Genomic DNA, 27,707 nt, shown 5'->3' on the forward strand with positions numbered 1-27,707 from the left:
AGAGGGCTCCTACAATGTACCCAAGCTGGTGGATGGTATAGGACTCTTCCTTGTCATTGTTTGGACTATTTTTTCAGAATGAATGACCCTTGGGAAGAATGTTGTTTTTTATGCAAAGTTTCCTATCTTTCATTAGTAATACTAACATGGAATATGGAAAATTAAGTTATATACATGGCGAAAAAATACAAACTAGGCTTAAGCACTGTAAAAGTTAAAAAGTAAGCCACAAGTAAAGTCCCAAGTGTGAAAAGACCAAATAAAGCCCTTGTCTGAAAATATTAAAGGCAGACATGTAGGTTTCCTCTGAGGAGTCTAGGGGAGATGAGCTCTAAGCGTCCTTCTCAGTCCAAAACCTGCATTACATTCTTTCTGGTGAAGGAGGAGTTCTGGGCACACACCCATCATATGATGCTGAGCAGGGTGGGTATACACCTTGCAAGGTACTGAGTTTATTTCACATCTCAGTGCCTTGTGCAGGCTTATTTCTCCACGTGGAGATGTTTACACTCAAGGACATGTTCCTAGTCAGACACTGACAATGACTAATATTTGTGGAGTATATCCTTCTCTTCTCCAATGGCTTCAGTTCAGTTCAGTTCAGTCACTCAGTCGTGTCCGACTCTTTGCGACCTCATGAATCGCAGCACGCCAAGCCTCCCTGTCCATCACCAACTCCCGGAGTTCACTCAGACTCACGCCCGTTGAGTCAGTGATGCCATCCAGCCATCTCATCCTCTGTTGTCCCCACCTCCTCCTGCCCCCAATCCTTCCCAGCATCAGAGTCTTTTCCAGTGAGTCAACTCTTCGCATGAGGTGGCCAAAGTACTGGAGTTTCAGCTTTAGCATCATTCCTTCCAAAGAACACCCAGGGCTGATCTTCTTCAGAATAGACTGGTTGGATCTCCTTGCTGTCCAAGGAACTCTCAAGAGTCTTCTCCAACACCACAGTTCAAAAACATCAATTCTTCGGCGCTCAGCTTTCTTCATAGTCCAACTCTCACATCCATACATGACCACTGGAAAAACCATAGCCTTGACTAGACGGACCTTTGTTGGCAAAGTAATGTCTCTGCTTTTGAATATGCTCTCTAGGTTGGTCATAACTTTCCTTCCAAGGAGTAAGCATCTTTTAATTTCATGGCTGCAGTCACCATCTGCAGTGATTTTAGATTTCCAAAATAAAACCTAGAGAACTTAAAAAACATTGTAAATTATTCTGAATTCATTCGGGGGATATAAGTCCAAACGTCCTCACGTCTAGCTGTGACTTTGAGTAATTTTCTGAATTCTTTAAGCTCCATTACTAGTGCCTACCACCCACAGTTTGTGTAGTGATTGCCCAAGCTGAAATGAGGGCAAAGCTCTCAGAAGAGTATCCAGTGCACACTACTCTCACTTCCAGTGGTGACTACTGTTGGACAGCCCTTCTCCTTCCTGGTGTCTGGTTCCAGATCAAGGGTTTCACTCTCTGTTGCCTTAACATTTCTGGCCTGTCACTACCTCCTCATTCATTCTGCCGAGGTGGAGTGGCTTATCAGGTTGAATTTGGAAGCAGAATCTGGATGTTCATATTTGACCCCTTCTTTCTGATTTCTTTTGGGAGAGATCTCACCCTTAGAAACCTTAGTTTTTGCTGTTCTCAGCTATGTAGTAAGCTTAATGACAAATGCTCACAGTAGTAAAACTGTCCAAATCTGGGGTCAAAAGGCAACCATGTATTGTAAGTCAACTCAGTCACTAATAAAGAGGTGTGTGGGGGGAGGGCAGGGTGGGATATGTGTGTTTTAAGTTCTAATTGCCTCAATCCTTTGTCTTAATTTTCACTTGGTTTAGAATTCAGGAAAGGGTACTCATTAATAAGATCCTTATGGTATTATGCTAAGTGAAATAAGTCAGACAGAGAAAGGCAAATACTTATAACTTATATGTGGAATCTAAAAATAAAATGAGCTAGTGACTATAAAAAAAAAAGGAAACTGACTCTCAGATATAGAGAACAAAGCAGTGGTTACCAGTGAGGTGGGGGAGAGGGGAGGGACAATATAGGGGTAGGGGCCTAAAAGATACAAACTATTATGTTTAAAAATAAATAAGCTACAATACAGGAAGTGTATCCAACATTTTATAATAACTAAAAATGAAATATAACCTTAAAAATTGTGAATTACTATGATGTACACCTGTAACATATAATATCGTACATCAACTACACCTCAGTAATAAAAAAAGTCCTTCAGGTATTAAAATAGCTGTCATGTAACTAGCACTGGAAAGAAACTTGTTGAGGTTAGTTTTGGAGAGAAGTGATAGCAGTTTTTCTTTTTTTTTAAATTTCTGGTTGTACTGGGTCTTCGTTGCTGCACGTGGGCTTTCTCTAGTTGCGGTGTGCAGGCTTTTCCTTGTGATGGCTTTTCTTGTGGAACACAGGCTCTAGGGCTCACAGGCTTTAGTAGCTGGGGTGCGTGGGCTTAACTGCCTTGTGGCATGGGGAATCTTCCCAGACCAGGAATTGACCCCGCGTCCTCTGCATTGGCAGGTAGATTCTTAATCACTGGACCACCTGAGAAGCCTAATAGCAGTCTGATTTGACTTCCCAACAGCAACAAACCAAACTTTCTCCTCCACAAGCAGATTTTATGAATGGAATCTCTACACTTGGCTTCTTTGAAAAATGTGCCTACCACCAGTTGTAGCAAGAACAAAGTTTGGAATAACATTTCCCAAATCCCGGGTGGAGGCATGATCCTGAAGATATATATTTAAATTTTTATTAATTCTTCAGGTACTTATTTAGGACCTACCATACTGGAGGTGTATATGGTATAATCGCTAATCGTAGACTTGTTTTCAAATTTATGCTCTGCCTCTTACTAGCTATGAGGTTTTCCACAAAGTACTGAATTCACTCTTTACTCATCTGTAAATTGGAAATAATAGTACCTACCTTATATGATTACTATGAAGATTACATAAGTTTATAACTGTATAGCATTTGTTATATAACAGCATACAGAAGCAGTACAATATCTCTTCACTGTTAAGATTATTTAAAAAAATCATGTGCTGCCTATTGTAAATATAATCATGAAGAAAATGAACACCAAAAGTTTTATTTAAGGTTAAGTTACATGGTTAAGTCTTTCTATGGTTAAATCCTTTAGAAAGGATTAAATCCTTTCTATTTGCTATTTTAAATCACTGAGGGCTTCCAGGATGAATGAAATGCAATGACACTTCACTGAGTGAATGACAAAAATCAACACTTGGTTCAAGAGCAACATTTTAAATACTTTTTAATAGCATTTAATTTTCATAAAGTGAATCAAACCATTTTTTTTTCTAAGAGTAATATACAAACTATCCAGGTAGCACAAGCTTATTTTCTGGTTCTAAAACTAAAACTTACTCTAAGATATTCTGGGGTGTTTTAGATATTTTAAATAATAGATATTTTAAATCCAGGAAATTTTGCAGAATGAAACAGTTGCAAAGTCCAAACTTCTTTCAGTGTGGCACCAAGAAGATCCACATAGGATTCAGCTCAAAGTTGCTCCCTCTTGAGGTAGGGAAACGTGCTTCAAAAACAGGAGGCATCTCATGACAGCAGGGCTCTTACATGTGTCAGTCTTCTAAACAGCCTTGTCAAACATTTCTAAAAGAAATGGAAATGAAGGAAAACAATCCAAGGCAAAAGAGCTCTGGAATCTTTCAACACTGACCCACAACCCAGAATAGGATGTCCTAGAGCGTCAGTTTTATTCCCACAAGAAATATCTGGTCATTATTAATGACACCAAGGAAGGAAGCTGAGCAAGTGAATGTGAATCACTTGTCATCATAAGGGTTGGTAGCATGATTTAAACTGGGAGTATGAATCCAAGAAACCCCTGGGGTCTGTTGAACTGGGTGCAGAAGTTTATGGACTAGTGGACACGACTGAAGCAACTTAGCAGCAGCAGCAGGAGGAGGGTTTACCATTGTGGGAATAACTGACTGGAGTCATTATCACTCATTGAATTTTGGCTCTGGCTATTACTATCTGGTGGCTCAGATGGTTAAGAATCTGCCTGCAATGCAAGAGACCAAGGTCCTATCCTTGAGTTAAGAAGATCCCCCAGCTGAAGGGAATGGCAACCTATTCCAGTCTTCTTGCCTGGAGAATTCCATGGACAGAGGAGCCTGGCATGCTACAGTTGCAAAGAGCTGGACACGACTAAGCAACTAACACTTTCACTTTCACATTTCCTAACACTATGGATTTCTGAGTGTAAAGTGTGGTACAAAAGACAACAGACAACTTTCAAGTAATTTATATTTGAATAATTCTTGATGGTTTTACAGTCATATTTTTCATAATGAGTAACAAAGCCACATAAAACAAGAGGGGTAAATAAGACCATCTCTGCTGCTGCTGCTGCTGCTGAGTCACTTCAGTTGTGTCCGACTCTGTTCGACCCCATAGACAGCAGCCCACCAGGCTCCACCGTCCCTGGGATTCTCCAGGCAAGAACGCTGGAGTGGCTTGCCATTTCCTTCTGCAATGCATGAAAGTGAAAGTGAAGTCACTCAGTCGTGTTCTACCCTCAGCAACCCCATGGACTGCAGCCCACCAGGCTCCTCCGTCCATGGGATTTTCCAGGCAAGAGTACTGGAGTGGGGTGCCATTGCCTTCTCTGAAGACCATCTCTATTCTCCCTTTTCTTAATTATATCATTTAGATTTATCTTTTCTGGCCTTGTTTACACTAAACATGTTATATGTACAGTATGGAATTCAGCTTTTACATTTTATGTTGAACTACTCAACCGTAGTAGTATGACACTCCTTGTACTACGGATGTTCTGTAGTGAAATTATACATTTTTTCACTGTTGAACACTTTGGCTACTTAAAATTTTTTGTCACTAGAAATAGTAGTGTATTAGACATTTTGCACATTTGTCTACTTGTATACCTTGTATTACTTTCTTTGGATTGATTTTCAGAAGAGAAATCACTGAGGCAAACTGTGTGAGTATTTTTATGACTTTTGTTGACAAATTGCTTATCTACTAGCTAAATATGAGAAAATAAGTATCATTCTATTTTCATTTATTTCAAAGAAAGTAATTCTACCATTTAATAAAAACAGTTCTTTAAAAAATGTTAATACTTTGTTGTTGTTTAGTGTTACTTTTTTAATTTTCTCCACATTTTGGGCATTGTCTTTTCCCTGAATTGGCTGTTTATAAGTTTGCCTGTTGGTATCATAGTATTTTCCTCATCATTTTGTACACATTTTCCCCAGGTAAAGATATTCATTGTGTTGCAAATAATTCTTTCAAACACTTTTTACATGGTGTATTGTTAGCCTTTAAGTCTATTTTAAAATATGATCTTTGTCATAGGAAGTGGTATTAAACAGTTAATGTTTTCTAAATGGAGATAAAAAATTTATCTGGAGGTCATATAAAGCACTTATAAACACAAATATTTCCCCAGACATGACATTTTGTACTGCCAACAGCCAGGTTGGTCTACTCATCGTTTCCTAAAAGTCTTGGTCTCTTGCGTCTTCTGTTCTAAGCATCAGCTTCTTTTCTCTACAGAGACTTTGCTATGCTTAGTAGCTATCTGTTTTTGAATTCATTTAACTTCAGTTGACACTGTCCACTGTGTTTCTTGTATTGTCATTTAACTGCCTTCCGTGTGGTATGTTTTGCTTCCTTAACTAGAACATAAATTTTTGAACATGAAGTCATAGCTTATTGTCTGCTTATATCTTCCACATTACATGGCTACCTGTAAAACAACCTACCAAACTGGGAGCAGCTAGTGTTGCATGTGAGATTAAATGGCAGAATATAGAGAGGGAACCATGAAGCTATAGTTTTCAGAAATTCAGATAAAGGAATCTTATTTTGAATTAATTTTCCAAATTAGAATTTAGAATTAGTGCCAGTAGAAGAATCTTCTGGCTAGTAGAAGGTGGTATAAGCATATTATCACACAAAGGCAAATAAACTGGCTTCCATCTACATCTCCAGGAACGGGTATGCTCCCACTCATGTTGGGAAAATGGAACCAGCTTACCAGACTTCCGTTTAGGCTTATTCGAGGCGTTCCCATAGATGCTCTTATCCATCATGATCTTAGCAGTTGATTTCGTAGGCTCTTGATTCTAAAAATGGAGATAGGAGTTAAGGTTAGTAAGATTTATAAAACAGAGCTGGTGTCAAATCTGGTCTGTAGGTCAGGGGGACCTACAGCTGGGACTCCTGGCAGTGGCAGCACTGTGTGGGGATCAAAATGCTCTGTAAGGAGCCACTTAATGTTGTGACAGGTTTTTAATGATGTAAAGGTAAAGCTACTGTTCTGGGCTGGTGGTAATCAGGGAAAACTTTGAGGGGAGAGGGAAGGGAGTTGGCTCAGAAACACAACCAAGATTTAACATGAGGGAGAACAAGCATTTATTAAATAACAGAATTTGTTGATCTTCTCTGTATGTCTAACTAGCTGATGTTTCTACCATTTATTGGACTCTCACTTTCAAACTGCTTCCTCTATGTTAACAACTCTTATGCAAATCATTTTCTTTTTAATTAAGTAAAAGCAGCAATTTGGGACATTATGTACTGGGAGAGCATTAGCTTTCCTGGCTCCTCCCTTCATTCCCCCAAACACGCTATTAAGATAAATCCTACAAGCTTGGCAGCCTACCAAGGCTAAGGAGAAAGATGGCTTAATCAGTAAGCTGAAAGGAGCCATCTTGTATTTTAAGCGTCTTCCTCATAATTTTTTGTTTGTTTATTAACTGTAATTTCCCTTTGTTCTTTCCTAGTCTTCAGCAGAAACTATGTTTGGGAGAATTAGAGGAGGTGACTATATTCATGGTTTTTTTTTTTTTAAAGAAAGTTAATATGGGAAGAGCAAAAGACATTTGGAGAAGCAGTTTACAATGTTAAGAAGCAGTGTGAAATAGTTTGTAGTGTGCCTCCCGTTTCTTTAATCTCCATAGCAGCACCATATGAACATGACTTATTATTTTATCAGTTTTATAGACAGGGAAAATGATGCTAAGGCAGGTTGAGAAATTTGTTCAAGGTCTCATGGCTAATTGTGATGGAATCAGGAAGCAAACTAGAGACTTTCATGCTACATCCCACACTCTCAACCCCTGTGCTATTGGGTCAGCAGTTTGAGGCAACAATTAGGGAGGGTTTGAGGGAAAGCTTCCCCAGGAAGACTCTGAAACTCAAGGATAAACTGAAATTCCTGCTTTTATGTAGAATGAGAACTTATATATTAAAGAAGAGTGTTGGGCTCTTCAAGACCTGAGAACTTGAACACATTTGAGTTAAACATGGACATTAGGAAAACACCTTCAATGTCCCTCGTGGAACCTTTAATAAGCTTTCATTCAATATATACTCGTGAGGCAAGTTTTGGGGGAGAAGGAGAATGTGTTTTGAGTTTGATGCCTTCTGCTAATAGAGTAAGTGGACTGAATTGATGTAAAACATCTTTAACAACCAAATATACAATTTTCTGATGTATTCATTTGTAGCAGATATTTCTCATATTCTGGGTATTATAATTAGCATCTCCTGGGACAATACTACCAGCTTGGAAAAGACAAGAAATAAAAATAAATTCTCTACCTCACTTGGAACTCCCTAAAATCCAGTCTACAGTTAGGCTGATGGAGATCTAGTGAGGTTCAGATAGGCTGATGGAGATCTAGTGAGGTTCAGATAGGCTGATGGAGATCTAGTGAGGTTCAGATAGGCTGATGGAGATCTAGTGAGGTACAGTTGTCTCTAGGTATTTGCAGGGGCCTGGTTCCAGGACAGCACTCCCTCTTCCCATGAATACCAAAATCAAGGGATGCTCAAGTCCCTTATATAGAATGACATAGTACAGTCAGGGCCCAGGAGCCACATGTTCTGTGTTCTAGGATACGAAGAACTGACTGTATTTTCATTGTATTTCTCAGTTTACCTGAGTATGTGTCTCTTCTTGAGAGAGATTTTCACGTGTTCCACTTTCACCTGCTTCAAATTGAGTACGTGTCTCCTCTGGAAAGGGATATTCACATCTTCTGGATTCAGCTCCTTCAGAAAAGACTGCATTAATTCAAACACTGAAACAAACAACCATATTAACTAGTCCAACTATCCAATTCAACCAAGTTCAAGTCACTGTGATCTGGAATTGGTGGCAATTTTAGTTGGTAGGAAATGGGGTCACTTTAAAAAAAGAGATTAAAAGTCTTTTATTATAAAGATTGTGTAACAAATGTGCAGAAAGTTTGGAAAGTACAGAGACAAAATCATTTACTGTCCCACCATCCCCAAAGTACTTTTATATTAATATGTACTAAGCATGCCAGGCCCATTGGTAAGCAATGGGGATACATAAGAAAGCAAATGAGTAATGATCCGTGCTCTCTTGGAGAAGACGGATCAGCAAATATACGAATAAAAAAATACATGATGGGAAAATAGGACTGTGTGCATAATGGGCTATGGGAGCACATGGAAAGTGCAGTTCTGTGAATTTGGGATGTATCAGTGATGCTGAGATTTAAGGAATAAGAAGTTAACTCCCTGGAATGGGGAGATGTGGGGGCAAGCACTTTTAGAGGGTTCTAGGCAGAAGGAAGGGGAAAAAATGTGCAAAGGTTCAGGAATGAGAGACCACGAGGTCTCTTATATTATGTGAACCATTAGCCGTTTGGTATGGCCACATTTTAGATTGTGGGGAGGGAAGGTGGCTGAAGAATGAGCAGATGATGAAGTTTCCCATACTATGTCCTATTTCTGCTTAATGTGAAGATCGGTGGGGACCCATGGAATGACAGTATTGTGTTCACATGGATTCAAAGGTTTATAACTGTAACACAATAAAGATAAAATTTGTTTAAAATTAGCAAGAGAGTGTTGTATCAGTGCTACTTTTACTTCACATGTATCATTGGTCTTTTCCAAGGTTCTACCTGGGAAATTAATTGTTTAATGCTTATTAAGCATTCAATTGTGTTAATTTAATTAACCATTCATTGATCATTAGACGTTTTGATAACTTCTGATTTCTATTCTTACAAATAATGCTTAATTACCTTAATTACTTTTTAATTACTTTTTTATTGGAGGATAATTGTTTTACAGAATTTTGTTGTTTTCTGTCAAACCTCAACATGAATCAGCCATAGGTATACATATATACCCTCCCTTTTGAAGCCCCCACCCATCTCCCTCTCCATCCCCCCCCTCTAGGTTGATACAGAACCCCTGTTTGAGTTTCCTTAGCCATACAGCAAATTCCCATTGGCTATCTACTTTACATACAGTAATGTAAGTTTCCATGTTACTCTTTCCATACATCTCACCTTCTCCTCCTCTCTCCCCATGTCCATAAATCTATTATCTATGTTTCTCCATTGCTGCCCAGTAAATAAATTTCTTCAGTACCATTTTTCTAGATTACATATATATGCCTTAGAATATGATGTTTATCTTTCTCTTTCTGACTTACTTCATTCTGTATAATAAGTTCTAGGTTCATCAATCTCATTAAAACTGACTGAAATGTATTCCTTTTTATGGCTGGGTAATATTTCATTGTGTATATGTACCACAACTTCTTTATCCCTTCATCTGTCGATGGGCACATGTAGGTTTCTCCCATGTTCTAGCTATTGCAAATAGTGCTGCAATGAACAATGAGATACATGGGTATTTTTCAATTGTGATTTCCTCAGAGTATATGCCTAGGAGTGGGATTTCTGGGTCATATGGTGGTTTTATTCCTAGTTTTTTTAGGAATCTCCATACCGTCTTCCATAGTGGCTGTATCTATTTACATTACTATCAACAGTGCAAGAGTATTCCTTTTTCTCCACACCCTCTCCAGCATTTACTGAGTGTAGACATTTTTATGATGGCCATTCTGACTGGTGTGAGGTGATACCTCATTGTAGTTTTGATTTGCATTTCTCTAATAATGAACAACATTGAGCATCTTTTCATGTGTTTGTTTGTAAGCCATCTGTATGTCTTCTTTGGAGAAATGTTTGTTTAGGTTTTTTTCCCACTTTTTGACTGAGTTGTTTGTTTTTCTGGTACTGAGTTGTATGAGCTGCTTGGGTATATTGGAAATTAATCCTTTGGCAGTTGTTTCATTTGCTATTATTTTCTCCTATTCTGAGGGTACAAAGATCTATTTCTGCTTTATTGACTATGCCAAAGCCTTTGACTGTGTGGATCACAATAAACTGTGGAAAATTCTGAAAGAGATGGGAATACCAGACCACCTGATCTGCCTCTTGAGAAATTTGTACACAGGTCAGGAAGCAACAGTTAGAACTGGACATGGAACAACAGACTGGTTCCACATAGGAAAAGGAGTTCATCAAGGCTGTATATTGTCACCCTGTTTATTTAACTTATATGCAGAGTACCTCATGAGAAACACTGGACTGGAAGAAACACAAGCTGGAATCAAGATTGCCGGGAGAAATATCAATAACCTCAGATATGCAGATGACACCACCCTTATGGCAGAAAGTGAAGAGGAACTAAAAAGCCTCTTGATGAAAGTGAAAGTGGAGAGTGAAAAAGTTGGCTTAAAGCTCAACATTCAGAAAACGAAGATCACGGCATCCGGTCCCATCACTTCATGGGAAATAGATGGAGAAACAGTGGAAACAGTGTCAGACTTTATTGTTCTGGGCTCCAAAATCACTGCAGATGGTGACTGCAGCCATGAAATTAAAAGACGCTTACTCCTTGAAGGAAAGTTATGACCAACCTAGATAGCATATTCAAAAGCAGAGACATTACTTTGCCAACAAAGGTTCGTCTAGTCAAGGCTATGGTTTTTCCTGTGGTCATGTATGGATGTGAGAGTTGGACTGTGAAGAAGGCTGAGCGCCAAAGAATTGATGCTTTTGAACTGTGGTGTTGGAGAAGACTCTTGAGAGTCCCTTGGACTGCAAGGAGATCCAACCAGGCCATTCTGAAGGAGATCAGCCCTGGGATTTCTTTGGAAGGAATGATGCTAAAGCTGAAACTCCAGTACTTTGGCCACCTGATGCGAAGAGTTGACTCATTGGAAAAGACTCTGATGCTGGGAGGGATTGGGGGCAGGAGGAGAAGGGGACGACAGAGGATGAGATGGCTGGATGGCATCACTGACTCGATGGACATGAGTCTGAGTGAACTCTGGGAGTTGGTGATGGACAGGGAGGCCTGGCGTGCTGTGATTCATGGGGTTGCAAAGAGTCGGACACGACTGAGCAACTGATCTGATCTGATCTGATCTGATTCTGAGGGCTGTCTTTTCACCTTGCTTATAGTTTCCTTTGCTGGGCAAAAGCTTTTAAGTTTAATCAGGTCCCACTTGTTTACTTTTGTTTTTATTTCCGTTGCTCAAGGAGGTGGATCATAGAGGATCCTGCTTTGACTTACGTCATCATGTGTTCTGTCTATGTTTTCCTCTAAGAGTTTTATAATTTCTGGTCTTACATTTAGGTCTTTAATCCATTTTGAGTTTATCTTTGTGTATGGTGTTAGGAAGTGTTATAATTTCATTCTTTCACATGTAGCGGTCCAGTTTTCCCAGCACCATTTATTGAAGAGGCTGTCTTTGCCCCATTGTATATTCTTGCCTCCTTTGTCAAAAATAAGGTACCCATAGATGCATGGGTTTATTTCTGAGCTTTCTATCTTGTTCCATTGGTCTATATTTCTGTTTTTGTGCCAGTACCATACTGTCTTGATGACTGTAGCTTTGTAGTATAATCTGAAGTCAGGAAGGTTGATTCCTTCAACTCCATTCTTCTTTCTCAAGACTGCTTTGGCTATTCAGGGTCTGTTATGTTTCCATATGAATTGTCAAATTTTTATTCTAGTTCTGTGAAAAAAATTATTGGTAATTTGGTAGGGATCACATTGAATCTGTAGATTGCACTTGGTAGTAGAGTAATTTTCAAAATATTGATTCTTTCTACCCAGGACCATGGAATATCTCTCCATCTGTTTACGTCATCTTTGATTTCTTTTATTAGTGTCTTTTAATTTTCTGTGTACAGTTCTTTTGTCTCCTTAGGTGAATGTATTCCTAGGTATTTAATTCTTTTCGTTGCAATGGTGGATGGGATTGATTCCTTAATTGCTTTTTCTGATTTTTCATTGTTAGTATATTGAAATGCAAGTGATTTCTGTGTATTGATTTTATATCCTGCAACTTTGCTAAATTCACTGATTAGCTCTAGTAATTTTCTGAGACTATATTTAGGGTTTTCTATGTCATGTCATGGCATCTGGTCCCACCACTTCATGGGAAATAGATGGGGAAACAGTGGAAACAGTGTCAGACTTTATTGTTCTGGGCTCCAAAATCACTGCAGATGGTGACTGCAGCCATGAAATTAAAAGACGCTTACTCCTTGGAAGGAAAGTTATGACCAACCTAGAGAGCATATTCAAAAGCAGAGACATTACTTTGCCAACGAAGGTTCGTCTAGTCAAGGCTATGATTTTTCCTGTGGTCATGTATGGATGTGAGAGTTGGACTGTGAAGAAGGCTGAGCGCCAAAGAATTGATGCTTTTGAACTGTGGTGTTGGAGAAGACTCTTGAGAGTCCCTTGGACTGCAAGGAGATCCAACCAGTCCATTCTGAAGGAGATCAGCCCTGGGATTTCTTTGGAAGGAATGATGCTAAAGCTGAAACTCCAGTACTTTGGCCACCTGATGCGAAGAGTTGACTCATTGGAAAAGACTCTGATGCTGGGAGGGATTGGGGGCAGGAGGAGAAGGGGACGACAGAGGATGAGATGGCTGGATGGCATCGCTGACTTGATGGACGTGAGTCTGAGTGAACTCCAGGAGTGAGTGATGGACAGGGAGGCCTGGCGTGCTGTGATTCATGGGGTCGCAAAGAGTCGGACACGACTGAGCGACTGATCTGATCTGATCTGATGTCATGTCATCTGCAAACAGTGAGAGCTTTACTTCTTCTTTTCTGATCTGGACTCCTTTTATTTCTTTTTCTTCTCTGATTGCTGTAGCTAGGACTTCCAGAACTATGTTGAATAATAGTGGTGAAAGTGGACACCCTTGTCTTGTTATTGATCTTAGGGGAATGCTTTCAATTTTTGACCATTGAGAATAATGTTTGCTCTAGGCTTATCATATATGGCCTTTACTATGTTGAGGTAGGTTCCTTCTATGCCCATTTTTTGAAGAGTTTTAATCATAAACGGATGTTGAATTTTGTCAAGGGCCTTTTCTGTATGTATAAGATTTTCATATGGTTTTTATCTTTCAATTTGTTAATATGGTGTATCACATTGGTTGATTTGCATATATTGAAGAATCCTTGCATCCCTGGAATAAATACAACTTGATCATGTTGTATGAGCTTTTTGATGTGTTGCTGAATTCTGTTTGCTAAAATTTTGTTGAGGATTTTTGCATCTATGTTCATCAGTGATATCGGCCTATAGTTTTCTTTTTTGTGTTGTCTTTGTCTGGTTTTGGTATCAGGGTGATGGTGGCCTTGTAGAATGAGTTTGGAAGTGTTCCTTCCTCTGCAGTTTTTTGAAAGAGTTTTAGAAGGATAGGCATTAGCTCTTCTCTAAATGTTTGATAGAATTCTCCTGTGAGGCCATCTGGTCCTGGGCTTTTGTCTTTTGGGAGATTTTTACCACAGCTTCAATTTCAGTGCTTGTAATTTGGTTGTTCATAATTTCTATTTCTTCCTGGTTCAGTCTTGGAAGATAGAACTTTTCTGAGAATCTGTTCATTTCTTCCAGGTTATCCATTATATTGCCATATAGTTGTTCATAATAGTCTCTTATAAGCCTTTGTATTTCTGCATTGTCTGTTGTAACCTCTCCTTTTTCATTTCTGACTTTGTTGATTTGACTCTTCTCTCTTTGTTTCTTGATGATTCTGGCTAATGGTTTGTCAATTTTATTTATCTTCTCAAGAGAACCAGCTTTAGTTTTATTAATCTTTACTATTGTATGGACATTTGATAACTTCTAATTTTTATTTTTATAAATAATGCTTACCTTAATTATTTTTTGCTTTACTTATTTACAATAAATATCTAGAAATTATATTATTAATTTATTTTTATTGAGATATAATTGACATATTTAGAAATTACATTATTTAAGCAAGGGATAGAAATACTTTTAGGGCTTTTGGAATCTTGTGATAAACTTATTTGATCAATTTATATTGGTGTCAAGATAAGAATGTATATCAGAAAAACTACATTTTTAAAAGTTTTAGAATTTATTTTTAATTGGAAGATAATTGTTTTACAATGTTGTATTGGTTTCTGCATTGAACAACACGAATCAGGCATAAGTATATATAATCCCCCCTTTCTCTTAAACTTCTCTCCCACTCACTACATTTTTTGAGCTTTAGTCATTATAATTCTTTAAAAATCTCATGAATGAAATAGGCTAACATTTAATTTCTGTTTCTTTGAATATTAGTAGTGTTGAACTTTTGACTACATTTTTTTTTCAATAAAACTTTTCTTCCATGAACTGTCCCTTGTTGATCTCTTGATTGGTAATATTCTTATCAATGCAGAATTTTAAAATTAATTTCTGTATTTCTAAATTTAGAACAATGTTCCCTTCAGAGAAATGAAAAATATTAAAGAATATTTATTCCATAATTCAAATATAACTCAATTTTTAAAACTATCTCAAATTTATTTTTCAAATTTTAATCACTAGCTTATAGCAGTTATTAAATAATCATTTATATTATGATTCAGTTTCATTCATGCAAAATTTGTACAGAGAATAGGTTTATAATAAGTTTATTTATTCAGTTCTATGATTTATATCTCTGTTATTCAGACAACACAACAGCATTTTCATTATTACTGCTATATAAAATATTTTAACTTTTGGAAAGAACTAGAAATTTCCTCATCAATCTTTTCTTCATATTATTTTTATATACTTATAATGTTTATAATATATGATACCTATTATAATTATGTACTTATTTTATAGATTAAATATAGAATAATTTCTAACTATAACTTATATATTGTCAGTCATAATTCACACATTGGATATCAAATATGGCAGTTAAAAGATTCCTCAATACTTTAGGTAGAGTGCATACAAGTTTCCAAATACTATAGGACTATTTCATAAAAGAAAAATAAGTTCCCAATTATTCAAAGAATTCTAAGTTACATACCTGATGTTGTTGGATCAGCTGGTTTATGTGAAGCTATATACTTTCTAGTGTTCCACCTGAATCTTTTTGAATAAATGGAAGTTTGAACAATTGTTACCTTTGTGAAATCTTCAGTGCCTTGTATCTGAAAATCAACAGATTACAAGCTAATTTCTAAGTAAAAATCTAACAATTAAATGTTCTCTAGTAAGCTACTATCTCAGACCCTCTCTAAATATCTGGGCCTGAAAATTGACATTGTAAATAAATATTGAAGTGAAGTGAAGTGAAAGTCGCTCAGCTCTGTCTGACTCTTTGCGACCCCATGGACTGTACAGTCCATGGAATTCTCCAGGCAAGAATACTGGAGTGGTAGCCTTTCCCTTCTCCGGGAGATCTTCCCAACTCAGGGATTGAACCCAGGTGTCCCGCATTGCAGGTGGATTCTTTACCATCTGAGCCACCAGGGAAGCCCAAATAGGCATTAGATATAGCCAAATACTTGGGTATGTTAGCTTTGTGAAAGTCAATATTCTATATGCTCTCACTGATTTTAAATTATTTTGTCCATTTTTATTACAAATGAGAAAAATAGTGAAGACTTAATCATCCACGACTCTTTAAAATATCGCCCAGAGTATTTTTCTATGTGGCATAAAGAAAGTCTGAATGTCAATGGATTTCAAGATATCTTCCAATCCAAACCCACAGTGAGGAGAGCTTTATGCCCAGGACAGTAGACAGAGTTGGGCAGGTTTGGATTGCCTAAAGAATCTCTTTCTTGGTTATCTAAATTCCCAATCCAGCATCCCTAACTAAGCTCTATTATCACATATTCAGGGATAGAGGTAGGAAGCACCATAGTTAAGAATAATGTTTCACTTCCTCTCACTGGCTATCAGATTAGTAGTACCCATGTGGAAATTTTTCTTATGACCATTTCTCAGCTCAGGATTCCTCATACCTCCAATATATTTTTCTTGTGTCCCATATCTACCTTTTAAGCACTTCTATCATGACTGGACATGGAACAACAGACTGGTTCCAAATAGGAAAAGGAATACACCAAGGCTGTATATTGTCACCCTGCTTATTTAACTTATATGCAGAGTACATCATGAGAAACGCTGGGCTGGAAGAAGCACAAGCTGGAATCAAGATTGCCAGGAGAAATATCAATGACCCCAGATACGCAGATGACACCACCGTTATGGCAGAAAGTGAAGAGGAACTAAAAAGCCTCTTGATGAAACTGAAAGAGGAGAGTGAATAAGTTGGCTTAAAGCTCAATATTCAGAAAAGTAAGATCACGGCATCCGGTCCTATCACGTCGTGGCAAATAGATGGGGAAACAGTGGCTGACTTTATTTTTCTGGGCTCCAAAATCACTGCAGATGGTGACTGCAGCCATGAATGGAAGGAAAGTTATGACCAACCTAGACAGCATATTCAAAAGCAGAGACATTACTTTGCCAACAAAGGTTAGTCTAGTCAAGGCTATGGTTTTTCCAATGGTCATGTATGGATATGAGAGTTGGACTATAAAGAAAGCTGAGTGCTGAAGAATTGATACTTTTGAACTGTGGTGTTGGAGAAGACTCTTGAGAGTTCTTTGGACTGCAAGGAGATCCAACCAGTCCACCCTAAAGGAGATCAGTGTTCACTGGAAGGACTGATGTTGAAACTGAAGCTCCAATACTTTGGCCACCTGATGCAAAGAGGTGACTCATTTGAAAAGACCCTGATGATGGGAAAGATTGAGGCAGGAGGAGAAGGGGACAACAGAGGATGAGATGGTTGGATGGCATCACCGACTTGATGGACATGAGTCTGGGTAGACTCCGGGAGATGGTGATGGACAGGGCTGCCTGGCATGCTGCGGTTCGTGGGGTGGCAAAGAATCGGACACAACTGAGCGACTGAACTGAACTGATCATAGCTGTAAACATTTATGTGTCTATTTTTATATATATCTTTTTGCTTGGTTGAGAGATCTCTTGAGGGTAAGTTGCAAGACTCATTTGTTTTGATCACTCTAGCATCTAGCACTGTTTCTGTCATAGTTGCATAAAAAATATGCTTACTTTAATTAACTCTTGGTCTCTCTTTCAATTTACTTTCTTTAGCAGTATTTTATGTGTCCTCTGATTCTCCTAGACATGTACCTCTCTTACTCTACCCCAGTACTCATACATACACACACAAACACATACATATACTACGATATTCCTTCATTCTCTCTTTCTTCTCATGGCACAGCTTTTCATTTTAATTGGGCTTCCCTGGAGGCTCAGACAGCAAACAAACTGCCTGCAATGCAGGAGACCCAGGTCCTGGGGAAGGGAATGGCAACCCACTCCAGGATTCTTGCCTGGAGAATCCCATGGACAGAGGAGCCTGCTGGGCTACATCCATGGGGTTGCAAAGAGTTGGACATGACTGAACAACTAAGCACACACATAACTCAACAGCTTAAATATGAGAACATCCTTTATTTTTACATTCACTTTCAAAGTAGCTGAAGAAATACCAGTAATACTCACTTCAGCTTAGGACTGAAAGAACCTTTTTACAGCACTGTTGATATAATCCAGAGAGAGTAGTCCTGCAATATGTACATGAACTGAATAGGTCCTCTTTTGCTATTTACAACTGTACCAAAATGTATAGCTTGGCCTGATTCATTGATAGTGAATGGGAACAGGTTGGTGTTTGGGCTACCCAGTGCCAAAACAATTGGTGAACTGGGAGTGTGTGTGCTGTGTGTGCGTTCGTGGAGTGTTAGGGGAATGGGGGAGAATGGGAAGGTGGAAAAGTGACACTTTTTCTACTATTAACTCATTGTTGGACAAATGGAATATTGACCTGAAGATATGAATCAGTATTTCTTTACCTGATGACATGTTATAGGAATTAAGAAAGGAGCCTTATAAGCTTTTCGTAACTGACAATCTTCCACAGCTCCATGGATGAGGATGACATAAATTACTGTTTCATCATAGATATCGGTTTTGGTGTTCTTTGGTATATCTTTTACATAAATGTTACTGAGTTTTAATTGCATCTTGTAATTCCAATCCTATAAGAAAAATACAATTTCATAGTCTATTGTTTATAAAGATTAATATAAATTCCTAAAGAGTTAATTTCTAACAATACTTTAGTTCATTTTCATTCAGAGAGAAGGACAATTTCACATAAGCACCTCTTACCTCATAAGATAAATGTTCCCTGATTTTTTTGGCAGTAATAGAAAGTCCAAGTTTTAGCCACATTCTGTATTCAATGTGAGGATAAAATTGTTCAAAAGCTTCATACAAGTGATTTTTGGGGATAAAACATGTCTGAAAAAAAGAGGATGTCAACTTACTATTTCATTCTGTGCATTCATGATTCAATGAAATGAGATTTTCTCTTATATACATGTAACATTAAATCTAATAATATTTAAATTATGCAGATTCATTTTATTGCCTGGAAACCTAATAAAATGTATCTATTTAGTAAATATTTTTACAATCTTGTCATATACTAACTATTAAAAGGCTGTATGATTTAATGAGACTTCTTTATTATTCTTATAGATTCTGAAAAAAATAGAAAACAAAGACTCAAATATCATTTAACCTTTTAAACTAAAGACATAAGTATTTCTAAAAACATTATTTGGGGGGAGAAAATGTTTTGGTTAGTAATAAAATTCTGATACTAACAATGATCAGACTATTGACTCTTAGGGATAAGCTGCTATGAAGACACAAGAGATTGTGTTTGTTGGTTTTAAATTCTCTCGGTAATCAGCCATGAGTAGGTTTTCTGGGTAATATAGTAAATGTGTATTTATAATAAACTGCTAAACTGTTTTCAGATGAGGCTGTAACATTTACCCTTTAACTAGCCACTTATGAGAATTTCAGCTGATTGACATCCTTGCTAATACTTTGTGTTCAATCTATGTATTTTTAGCCAATGTAGTATGTATATACTGATACCTTATCATGATTTTAATATGCATTTCTCTGAGCACTAATGATATTGAGCATCTTTTTCATATGTTTATGGGCCATTTGTATATTCTTTTATGAAGTATCTGTTCAAATCCATTGCCCAGCTTTAAATTCTGAAGCATAGTTGATTTACAATATTTCATTAGTTTTAGGTGTACAACATAGTGATCCAATATTATTATAGATTATACTCCATTTAAAGTTATTACAGAGTATTGACTCTATTCCCTGTGCTGTACAATATATCCTTCACACATGGTAATTTGTACCTTTTAAGCCCTAAGCAAGAGTACTGAAGTGGGTTGCCCTATTTTGTCCTACTCCCTTTCCTCTCCCTACTGATAACCACTACTTTGTTTTCCATTTCTGTAAATCTGTTTCTGTTTTGTCATATTAACTTGTTTGTTTTATTTTTTAGATTCTGCATAAAAGTGATAACTTACAGTACTTGTCTTTCTCTGTCTTTCTATTATTTCATTAAATATAATATCCTCCAAGTCCATCCATGTTGTTGCAAATAGCATAATTTCATTCTTTTTTGGTTTAGTAATACTGTATATATATATATATATACACACACACACAGTATTTGAGATATATACATATATCTCAAATCTTCTTTATCCATTCATTTGTTGATGGACATTTTGGTTGCTTTCACATCTTGGCTGTTATAAATAATACTCCTGTGAATATGGAGGAACATGGATCTTTTCAAATTCATGTTTTTATTTTCTTCAATACCTATCTAAGAGCAGAATTCCTGGATCATGTGATAGCTCTATTTTTAGTTTTTTTGAGCAACCTCCATACTGTTTTTAATAGTGGCACAAATTTACATTCCTGCCAACAGTGTAGGTTGGTGGTGGTGGTGTTCAGTCACTAAGTCATGTCTGACTCTTTTGTGACCCCATGGTCTGCAGCCTGCCAGCTTCCTCTGTCCATGGGATTTCCCAAGTAAGAATACTGGAGTGGGTTGCCACTTCCTTTTTCAGGGGATCTTCCTGACCCAAGGCTCAAACCTGCGTCTCTGGCATTGGCAGGTGGATTATTTACTACTGAGCCACCAGGGAGACCTTGGAGCATTCCCTTCATCCATATCCTCAACAATATTTGTTATTTGTAGACTTTTTGATGATAGCCATTCTGACAGAGGTGAGGTGATAACTCACTGTAATATTGAGTTGCATTTCTCTGATATTTACCAATGATGAGCATCTTTTCATGTGCCTGTTGACCTTCTGTATATCTTATTTGGAAAAATATCTATTCAGGTCTTCTGCCCATTATATAATTGAGTTGTTTTGATATTGAGTTGTATGAACTGTTTATGTGTTTTGGATATTAATCTGTTATTGATCATGCAGTTTGCAAATATTTTCTACTGATCAATAGGATGATTTTTTATTTTGTCAATGGTTTCCTTTTGCATGGAAAGGCTTTTAAGATTAATTAGGTATCATTTGCTTGTTTTTGCAGTTGTTTCCTTTGCCTTAGGAGACATATTCAAAAAAATATTGCTAGGTTTATGTCAAAGAGTGTTCTGCCTATGATCCCTTCTAGAGTTCACAGTTTACAGCCTTACATTTAGGTCTTTAATTCATTTTCAATTTTGTATTTGGTGTGAGAAAAAGTTATAATTTCATTCTTTTACATGTAGCTGTCCAGTTTTCCCAGCAACACTTATTGAAGAATCTGTATTTTCTCCATTGTATATTTTTGCCTTGATTTAGATTAGTTGACCACAAGTACATAGGTTTATTTCTGGATTCTCTGTTCTGTTCTATTAATCTATGTCTCTTTTGCCTTTAGCTTCTCTTCTTTTCTCAGCTATTTATAAGGTGGCCCCCTGCTCCCAGACAACCATTTTGTCTTTTTGCATTTCTTTTTCTTGGGGATGGTCTTGATCCCTGCCTCCTGTACAATGTCACGAACCTCTGTCCATAGTTTTTCAGGCACTCTGTCTATCAGATCTAATCCCTTCAATCTATTACTCCCTTCCACTGTATAATCGTAAGAGATTTGATTTAGGTCATACCTGAATGGTCTAGTGGTTTTCCCTACTTTCTTCAATTTCAGTCTGAATTTGGCAATAAGGAGTTCATGATCTGAGCCATAGTCAGCTCCTGGTCTTGTTTTTGCTGACTGTATAGAGCTTCACCATCTTTGGCTGAAAAGAATATAATCAGTCTGATTTTGGTATTGACCATCTGGTGATGTCCACATGTAAAGTCTTCTCTTGTGTTGTTGGAAGAGGGTGTTTGCTATGACCAGTGCGTTATCTTGGCAAAACTCTATTAGCCTTTGCCCTGCTTCATTTTGTACTCCAAGGCCAAATTTGCCTGTTACCCCAGGTATCTCTTGCCTTCCTACTTTTGCATTCCAGGCCCCCATGATGAAAAGGACATCTTCTTTGGGTGTTAGTTCTAGAAGGTCTTGTAGGTCTTCATAGAACTGTTCAACTTCATCTTCTTCAGTGTTATTGGTTAGGGCATAGACTTGGATTACTGTGATATTGAATGGTTTGCCTTGGAAATGAACAGAGATCATTCTGTCATTTTTGAGATTGCACTCAAGTACTGCATTTTAGACTCTTTCGTTGACTATGATGGCTACTCCATTTCTTCTAAGGAATTCTTGCTCACAGTAGAAGATATAACGGGCATCTGAATTAAAATTGCCCGTTCACTAATTTTAGTTCACTAATTTCTAAAATGTCCATGTTCACTCTTGCCATCTCTTGTTTGACCACTTCTGCTGCTGCTGCTGCTGCTGCTGCTAAGTCGCTTCAGTCGTGTCCAACTCTGTGCAACCCCATAGAAAGCAGCCCACCAGGCTCCTCTGTCCCTGGGATTCTCCAGGCAAGAATACTGGAGTGGGTTGCCATTTCCTTCTCCAATGCATGAAAGTGAAAAGTGAAAGTGAGGTCGCTCAGTCGTGTCCGACTCTTAGCAACCCCATGGACTGCAGCCTACCAGGCTCCTCTGTCCATGGGAATTTCCAGGCAAGAGTACTGGAGTGGGGTGCCATTGCCTTCTCTGTTGACCACTTCTAATTTACCTTGATTCATGGACCTAACATTCCTAACAAATCAGTACTTTGTTTCAAAGTCTATATTCCTGATGTTAATATTGTTACACAGCTTTCTTATTTCTATTTGCATGAAATATTTTTTCCCATCCCTTCACTTTCAACCTGTGTATATCTTTAACTCTGAAGTGAGTCTCTGGTAATCAGCATTGTTTTTTATCCAATCAACTAACCCATATCTTCTGACTGGAGCATTTAGTCTATTGACATTTAAAATGATTACTGATAGGTGTGTGCTTATTGCCACTTGTTTTCTGGTTGTTTTTGCAGTTCTTCTCTGTCCCTTTCTCCTTTTTTAGTTTCTTCCTTTGTGGTGTGATGATTTTCTTTAGAGGTACGCTTTGTTCCTTTTTTCTCTAGTTTTATGTGTGTCTATTGTAGGTTTTTGACTTGTGCTTACTATCAGGTTCATATATGTTAACCTGTAACTAGATCTACTTGTTTTAAACAGATAGTCATTTAAGTTCAAACATATCCTAAAATTACTTTCTTTACTTTTCCCAGGCTTTATGTCTTTGATGTCATATCCCTAACTATTTATTCTAGTCCTAGTTAACTTTACAATTTTTTTGTCTTTTAATCTTGTAATAACTTAATTGACTGATCTACAGGCTTTACTATGTATTCGCCTTTACTAGTGGGTTATTGTTCCTTTCTTGACCTTTTTTACTGCCATCCCCAAACTACTCTTTTTAGTTTTAAAATTTTCATTTGATTCTTTCTTGAATATTTCCTATGTCTTCTCTCATAAAGATTATATTTTTCTTTAGTTGTTTGAACATGTTTCCTTTTAGTTCTTTGAATCTATTCTGAGCTCTTAGTGTCTTCATTTAGTCCATAGTCTGGGTAATTTCAGGGTTGTTCCACTCCCCCTTTCCACATTAAGGGTCACATTTTCATGTTTCTTTGCTTGCTTAGTAATTCATGATTCCTGAAGATAAATTGTTGATATTCCAGGTTCTGTTATCTTCCTGTGATCATTGTTGATGTTTGTTGCAGTAGACCCCTTCATTTACTGTCTGATAACCTTGACTTTGTATAGGTTGTGTTTTATGATTTGTTTTGTTTAATCAGTAGAAAACTCTAGGCATTTCCCATGATTGTGTAATTTCATGGTACTTAACCTCCAAACTGAAGTCTGCCAGGGCTTGCTCTCAGGCTTGTTTTAGCAAGTTTATAGTTAGTCTCACTAGGCCATGATATTTGCTCTCACCTATGTGCTCACCTACATGCCAGAGGTTTTAAAAAGTCTCTCTTTTCTATCAAGATAGAACCTTAAAATACCTCAAATCCCTGACCCTCCTTGACCTTTAACATCTCTGTTCCATTCTTAGCAATCTGGTAATGTAGTTTTGTCTCACCTCGTGCATTTGCAACCTATCCCTCAACCAAGGACTTGTGGACCACACAGATTGCTCAGGTCTCCCTCTGTAAACTCTGATCCTATGCCCCACCCTACAGATTCCAATCTACTTTAGTTGCCACAATTTCTAATCTCTCCCATCTCAGTGCAGCAGGATCATTATTTTCCTTTTGGATTCTTATTGAACTGCGGTCAGAAATTGTCCCAGTCAGAGGGTGAAGGTGGATGTGGAGCTTATCTCATGAGTTTCTCTGCTCTTGAGGTTTCCAGACTTAACACTGCCTGTTTTCCGATGGTTGAAAATATTTGCCTCATATATTTTGTCAAGTTATGGTTATTTATGGTAAGTGTGCCACTATGTTCTCAGTAACTTCCTTATATTCAGAAGCAAAAGGCTAAAGTATTTTTAGGCAAATGTCAGATATCATATAATTTCACTTATAAATATTCTAATATGCATTGTTGAACGATAGAGGCAAAATTTTCCTTTGCCGTCTTCCTCCCCTTCCTCTTCCCTTTTTATTCCTTTGATTTGTTAAAAAATAAATGGGTTATTGGCCTGTTGACATTCCACACTCTAGATTTAGCTAATTATTCTCTCTTGGTGTCAGTTAACTTGTTTCCTGCATTTTCTGTAAACTGGTTGGAACTAGAATTCAGGTTTTCTCTTTTCTTGTGCAAGAAGAGTCCATGGTGCTAGTACTTCTGTTGCATCAGATCATGAAGCATGTGATGCCCAGTTGCCATTATTTTAGTGATGCTAAGACTGTCCGTAGGTGATGTTAGCATGCTTTTTCATTATAAAGTGTTCCACTAATATTCCACTCAGTAGTTCTAGTATCAGTTGGTGGTTATTGCATAGGTCCATTATTTCATTCAGGCTGACTAAATGGAGATATTTTAATTCTCTTATTCTACATTTATTGGCTTGAATTCTTCTATCAGAATAATTTTCCTCATCTTATTTTTTTTTTTAGTTTCCTTGAAAGAGTTCATAGAGGAAAGGCAAGATAAATGTTTAATGATTTCTTTTTTAAAATAAGCAATCCATTTTCAGAGACATAAGTTGATATCTTAGCAATCTTTTTAAAATAAAAAACTTGATAGCATTATCAACTTAGGAATTTTTATATGTTTGTGGTTTTATTACTTACAGTCATTGTTCTTTCTGAATTCACATTAGGCCAGTGGGAGCCCCTGTTGCTTTGAGGATCTTGTTGTGAATTGTGTGTCAGAAACTTCTGTTCACTGTGCTCAACTTTCTATTAATAAATCCCAGCTCTTTGACTTTTTCCCTTCTTTACCCTCCAAATTATGGTATTGACATTTAACATATCCCATCTAATTTCCCATGAGACATCTCATATAACCAGTTTCTCTGGTTAAATCCTTGTTTCAATATGGTAGGTTAACTTTTGCAAACCATTTTGCTAGGACATTACATTGCATACATAAAATTCTGTAACAAGTTTTATTTCTTTATTATTCCTATTTCTTAAAATATTTTCACTAGACTACAAACATATACAAATACAAAAAGAACTTTGAATTTTGTACTAGATATTTAACAAGCTATAATAATAAGACATAAGGTGACATTTTCTGACCTCTACTACAGTTTTGCAGGTGGCAGAATATTTCATGGGTGCATTAGTCAAGCAGTTTAGCTCTCCTATTACTGCTCCACTGATCACAAAGTCTGTATAAGTTATCTGGTAATCTTTCTCCTCTGACTCCCAGATTATTTGATCAATTCCCAAACCTGGCTTTGATCTTTGAAGCTGTTCAAGAACAAAGAAAGAAAAAAAAATACATGTACCAGTTAACTTACCAAAACTGTTTAATTTATGGCTTTTCCCTTTAACAATTTTAATATTTACATATTGCCTGAAAATATGTATTACTCATAACTTTTAAAGTGAATTTATTAAATTAGCGATGACTTGGAAACAACATTCTTAAATACTCTCATCTTTCTGATTCTACCAACTCAACCAATAAATACCTGTCATAGAATAGCTAAATGCATAACTCAAATATAAGATAAATAACAGCTTATTTTATAACTTTCAACCTTAATGCTGATCCTTTTAAAGTTTCTTGTTATCTATGGGAAAGTATGGCTTAACAAGTGATAGCTGCTGTTATTCATTGTGTTTGAGGAAGATAATTGTTGTTTGGATAGTAGCTGCTGTCCTAAAAAAAGGATTAATAAAATTCTTACCATTTAAAGATATTTATTCTCAATTATGTAATGTTTTTAACTAATGCTCACAAGTGCATTTATAAATATCTCTGCCTTACCTTTACCATGCCTGAAATAATTACATAAATTCCTTTAGGCTCATCACCTTCTTCAAATATATCATTTCCACAATCAAATGTTACAACTCTGGATCTTTCCTAAAAAATGTCACCAAATACATAAGCTATAAATAATGTTTTAGCAGTGATTAGAGTTTACATTTTAATAAAAGTTTTATGCTTTTAAAGTAAATATTACTCAAAAAGATCTGAGACATTGTATTAGTAATAAATTTGTAAGAGAAAATAGAAATTATGACTAAAAAAGAGAAAGTAGATATTAATGAATATATGTAATTTCAGATTGGGTATTTATACATAAATTAGAAAACAATCTAATTTAGGAATTAGAATATATGGAAAGGTAAAAATATTTCTTTGGATGAAAAATAATCTGGACAAATACAAGCTAATGGTACATATATGTCTTAGACATACTCATGCTCTAAACAGCTGATGAGGTAATAAAAATTCAATCATTCAAAATATTTTAACCAGGTGAAAAAAATATAATCGGTCTTTTGGAACTTACTAGATATAGTAAGAACAGGTTAAATCCATTTATTTGTTCATCCCAGAAATACTTATTGAACACCCAGTATGGGTACAACATGATAGGCCCTGAGTAGTCAAAAGTTTGATGAGGTAAAAATTATAGAAGGGGGGAGAGGTGTAAAGGTAATAATTGTAATGTAATTATGCTATAATAAAGGGGTATACTGGATGCAATGGTGACATCTTTGGTCCTCCAAACATAGGTTGGTCTTTTTTTTACTGGTATTTGACTCTAAAGCCTGCTTTTTAGAGAATGTTTCCAGAGAAGAAATAAGCAGAGGCAGTTTGGTGGGGTGGGGGTGGGGGCATTGGTGAAAACATTTTATGATCAGTATAGAGCACTCACGGAGGAATGGAATTTAAAAAGCATAAAGTTCTTGGGGTATCATGAGTGAAACAAAAGTGAAAGTATTTAGTCACTCAGTCATGTCCAATTCTTTGCAACCCCATGGACTGTAGCCTGCCAGGCTCCTCTGTCCATGGAATTTTCCAGGCAAGAATAGTGGAGTGGGTAGCCATTGCCTTCTTCAGGAGATCTTCCTGACCCAGGGATTGAACCTGGGCCTCGTGCACTGCAGGCAGATTCTTTACCCTCTGAGTTGGGGTATATGACATATGGATAACTAAAGGTAAAGATGGAGAGAGAGGTAGGGGGCAGATTATGGGAGAACTTTGCATGTCATTCAAAGGGATTTTGATTTTGATTTTACTCTATAGGTAATCAACAATAACAAAGAGTATCATGGCTAAACCTTTAATTTTTAAAAGATCATTTATTGGTACATTAAAGATATTACTAGGAGGGAATACAAATATTACCTGAATAAAGCTTATATGTTCTTCGTCTTTATCTAGCCATGGGATATGATAGAGTGCTTCTTCAACAGTAAGAGGTTTATATGTAGGTTGAAAATCAAGTATGTCTCTTTTTTTGGCCATTATTATCTAAAACCACCAAAGTTAAAAAAGTAGATGAACAAAACTGGTGTTAATGAAATGTTTAAAACAATTATGATTTTGTACCATTTCCTTTTCTTGATCTCCTGAGATTTCTGTTCTTCCATGGAAAATTTCAACCTATCCCCTCTTGAAGCATTTTTCTATGTTATCATTATTCTGAAGTCATAGATTATTTTTAAAAGTAAATCTTTTTACTGAAGTATACTCTTGCCTGGAAAATCC

General features: G+C 36.9%; 1 protein-coding gene across 4 annotated transcripts in view; it reads right to left on the minus strand.

The window, feature by feature from the left end:
• SLC9C1 (solute carrier family 9 member C1) overlaps positions 1 to 27,707 on the minus strand; it is a 128,507-nt gene that overhangs the window by 10,125 nt on the left and 90,675 nt on the right. Inside the window, exons 21-29 of one of the 4 annotated variants that reach the window (XM_061391989.1) lie at positions 27,345 to 27,470; positions 25,971 to 26,069; positions 25,274 to 25,447; positions 18,419 to 18,550; positions 18,100 to 18,285; positions 15,228 to 15,351; positions 7,983 to 8,107; positions 6,075 to 6,162; positions 3,271 to 3,655 (exon numbers count right to left, since the gene is read on the minus strand). In XM_061391989.1, coding sequence (XP_061247973.1) covers positions 3,633 to 3,655; positions 6,075 to 6,162; positions 7,983 to 8,107; positions 15,228 to 15,351; positions 18,100 to 18,285; positions 18,419 to 18,550; positions 25,274 to 25,447; positions 25,971 to 26,069; positions 27,345 to 27,470 — 1,077 coding nt within the window. In that variant the 3' untranslated portion in view covers positions 3,271 to 3,632. Of the gene's footprint in view, positions 1 to 3,270; positions 3,656 to 6,074; positions 6,163 to 7,982; positions 8,108 to 15,227; positions 15,352 to 18,099; positions 18,286 to 18,418; positions 18,551 to 25,273; positions 25,448 to 25,970; positions 26,070 to 27,344; positions 27,471 to 27,707 lie in introns of those variants that run through there. The other 3 variants (XM_061392083.1, XM_061391820.1, XM_061391904.1) reach the window with 3 other exon arrangements.

The sequence above is a fragment of the Bos javanicus genome, chromosome 1, assembly GCF_032452875.1.
Source record: "Bos javanicus breed banteng chromosome 1, ARS-OSU_banteng_1.0, whole genome shotgun sequence".
In the NCBI taxonomy this organism is placed as follows: domain Eukaryota; kingdom Metazoa; phylum Chordata; class Mammalia; order Artiodactyla; family Bovidae; genus Bos; species Bos javanicus.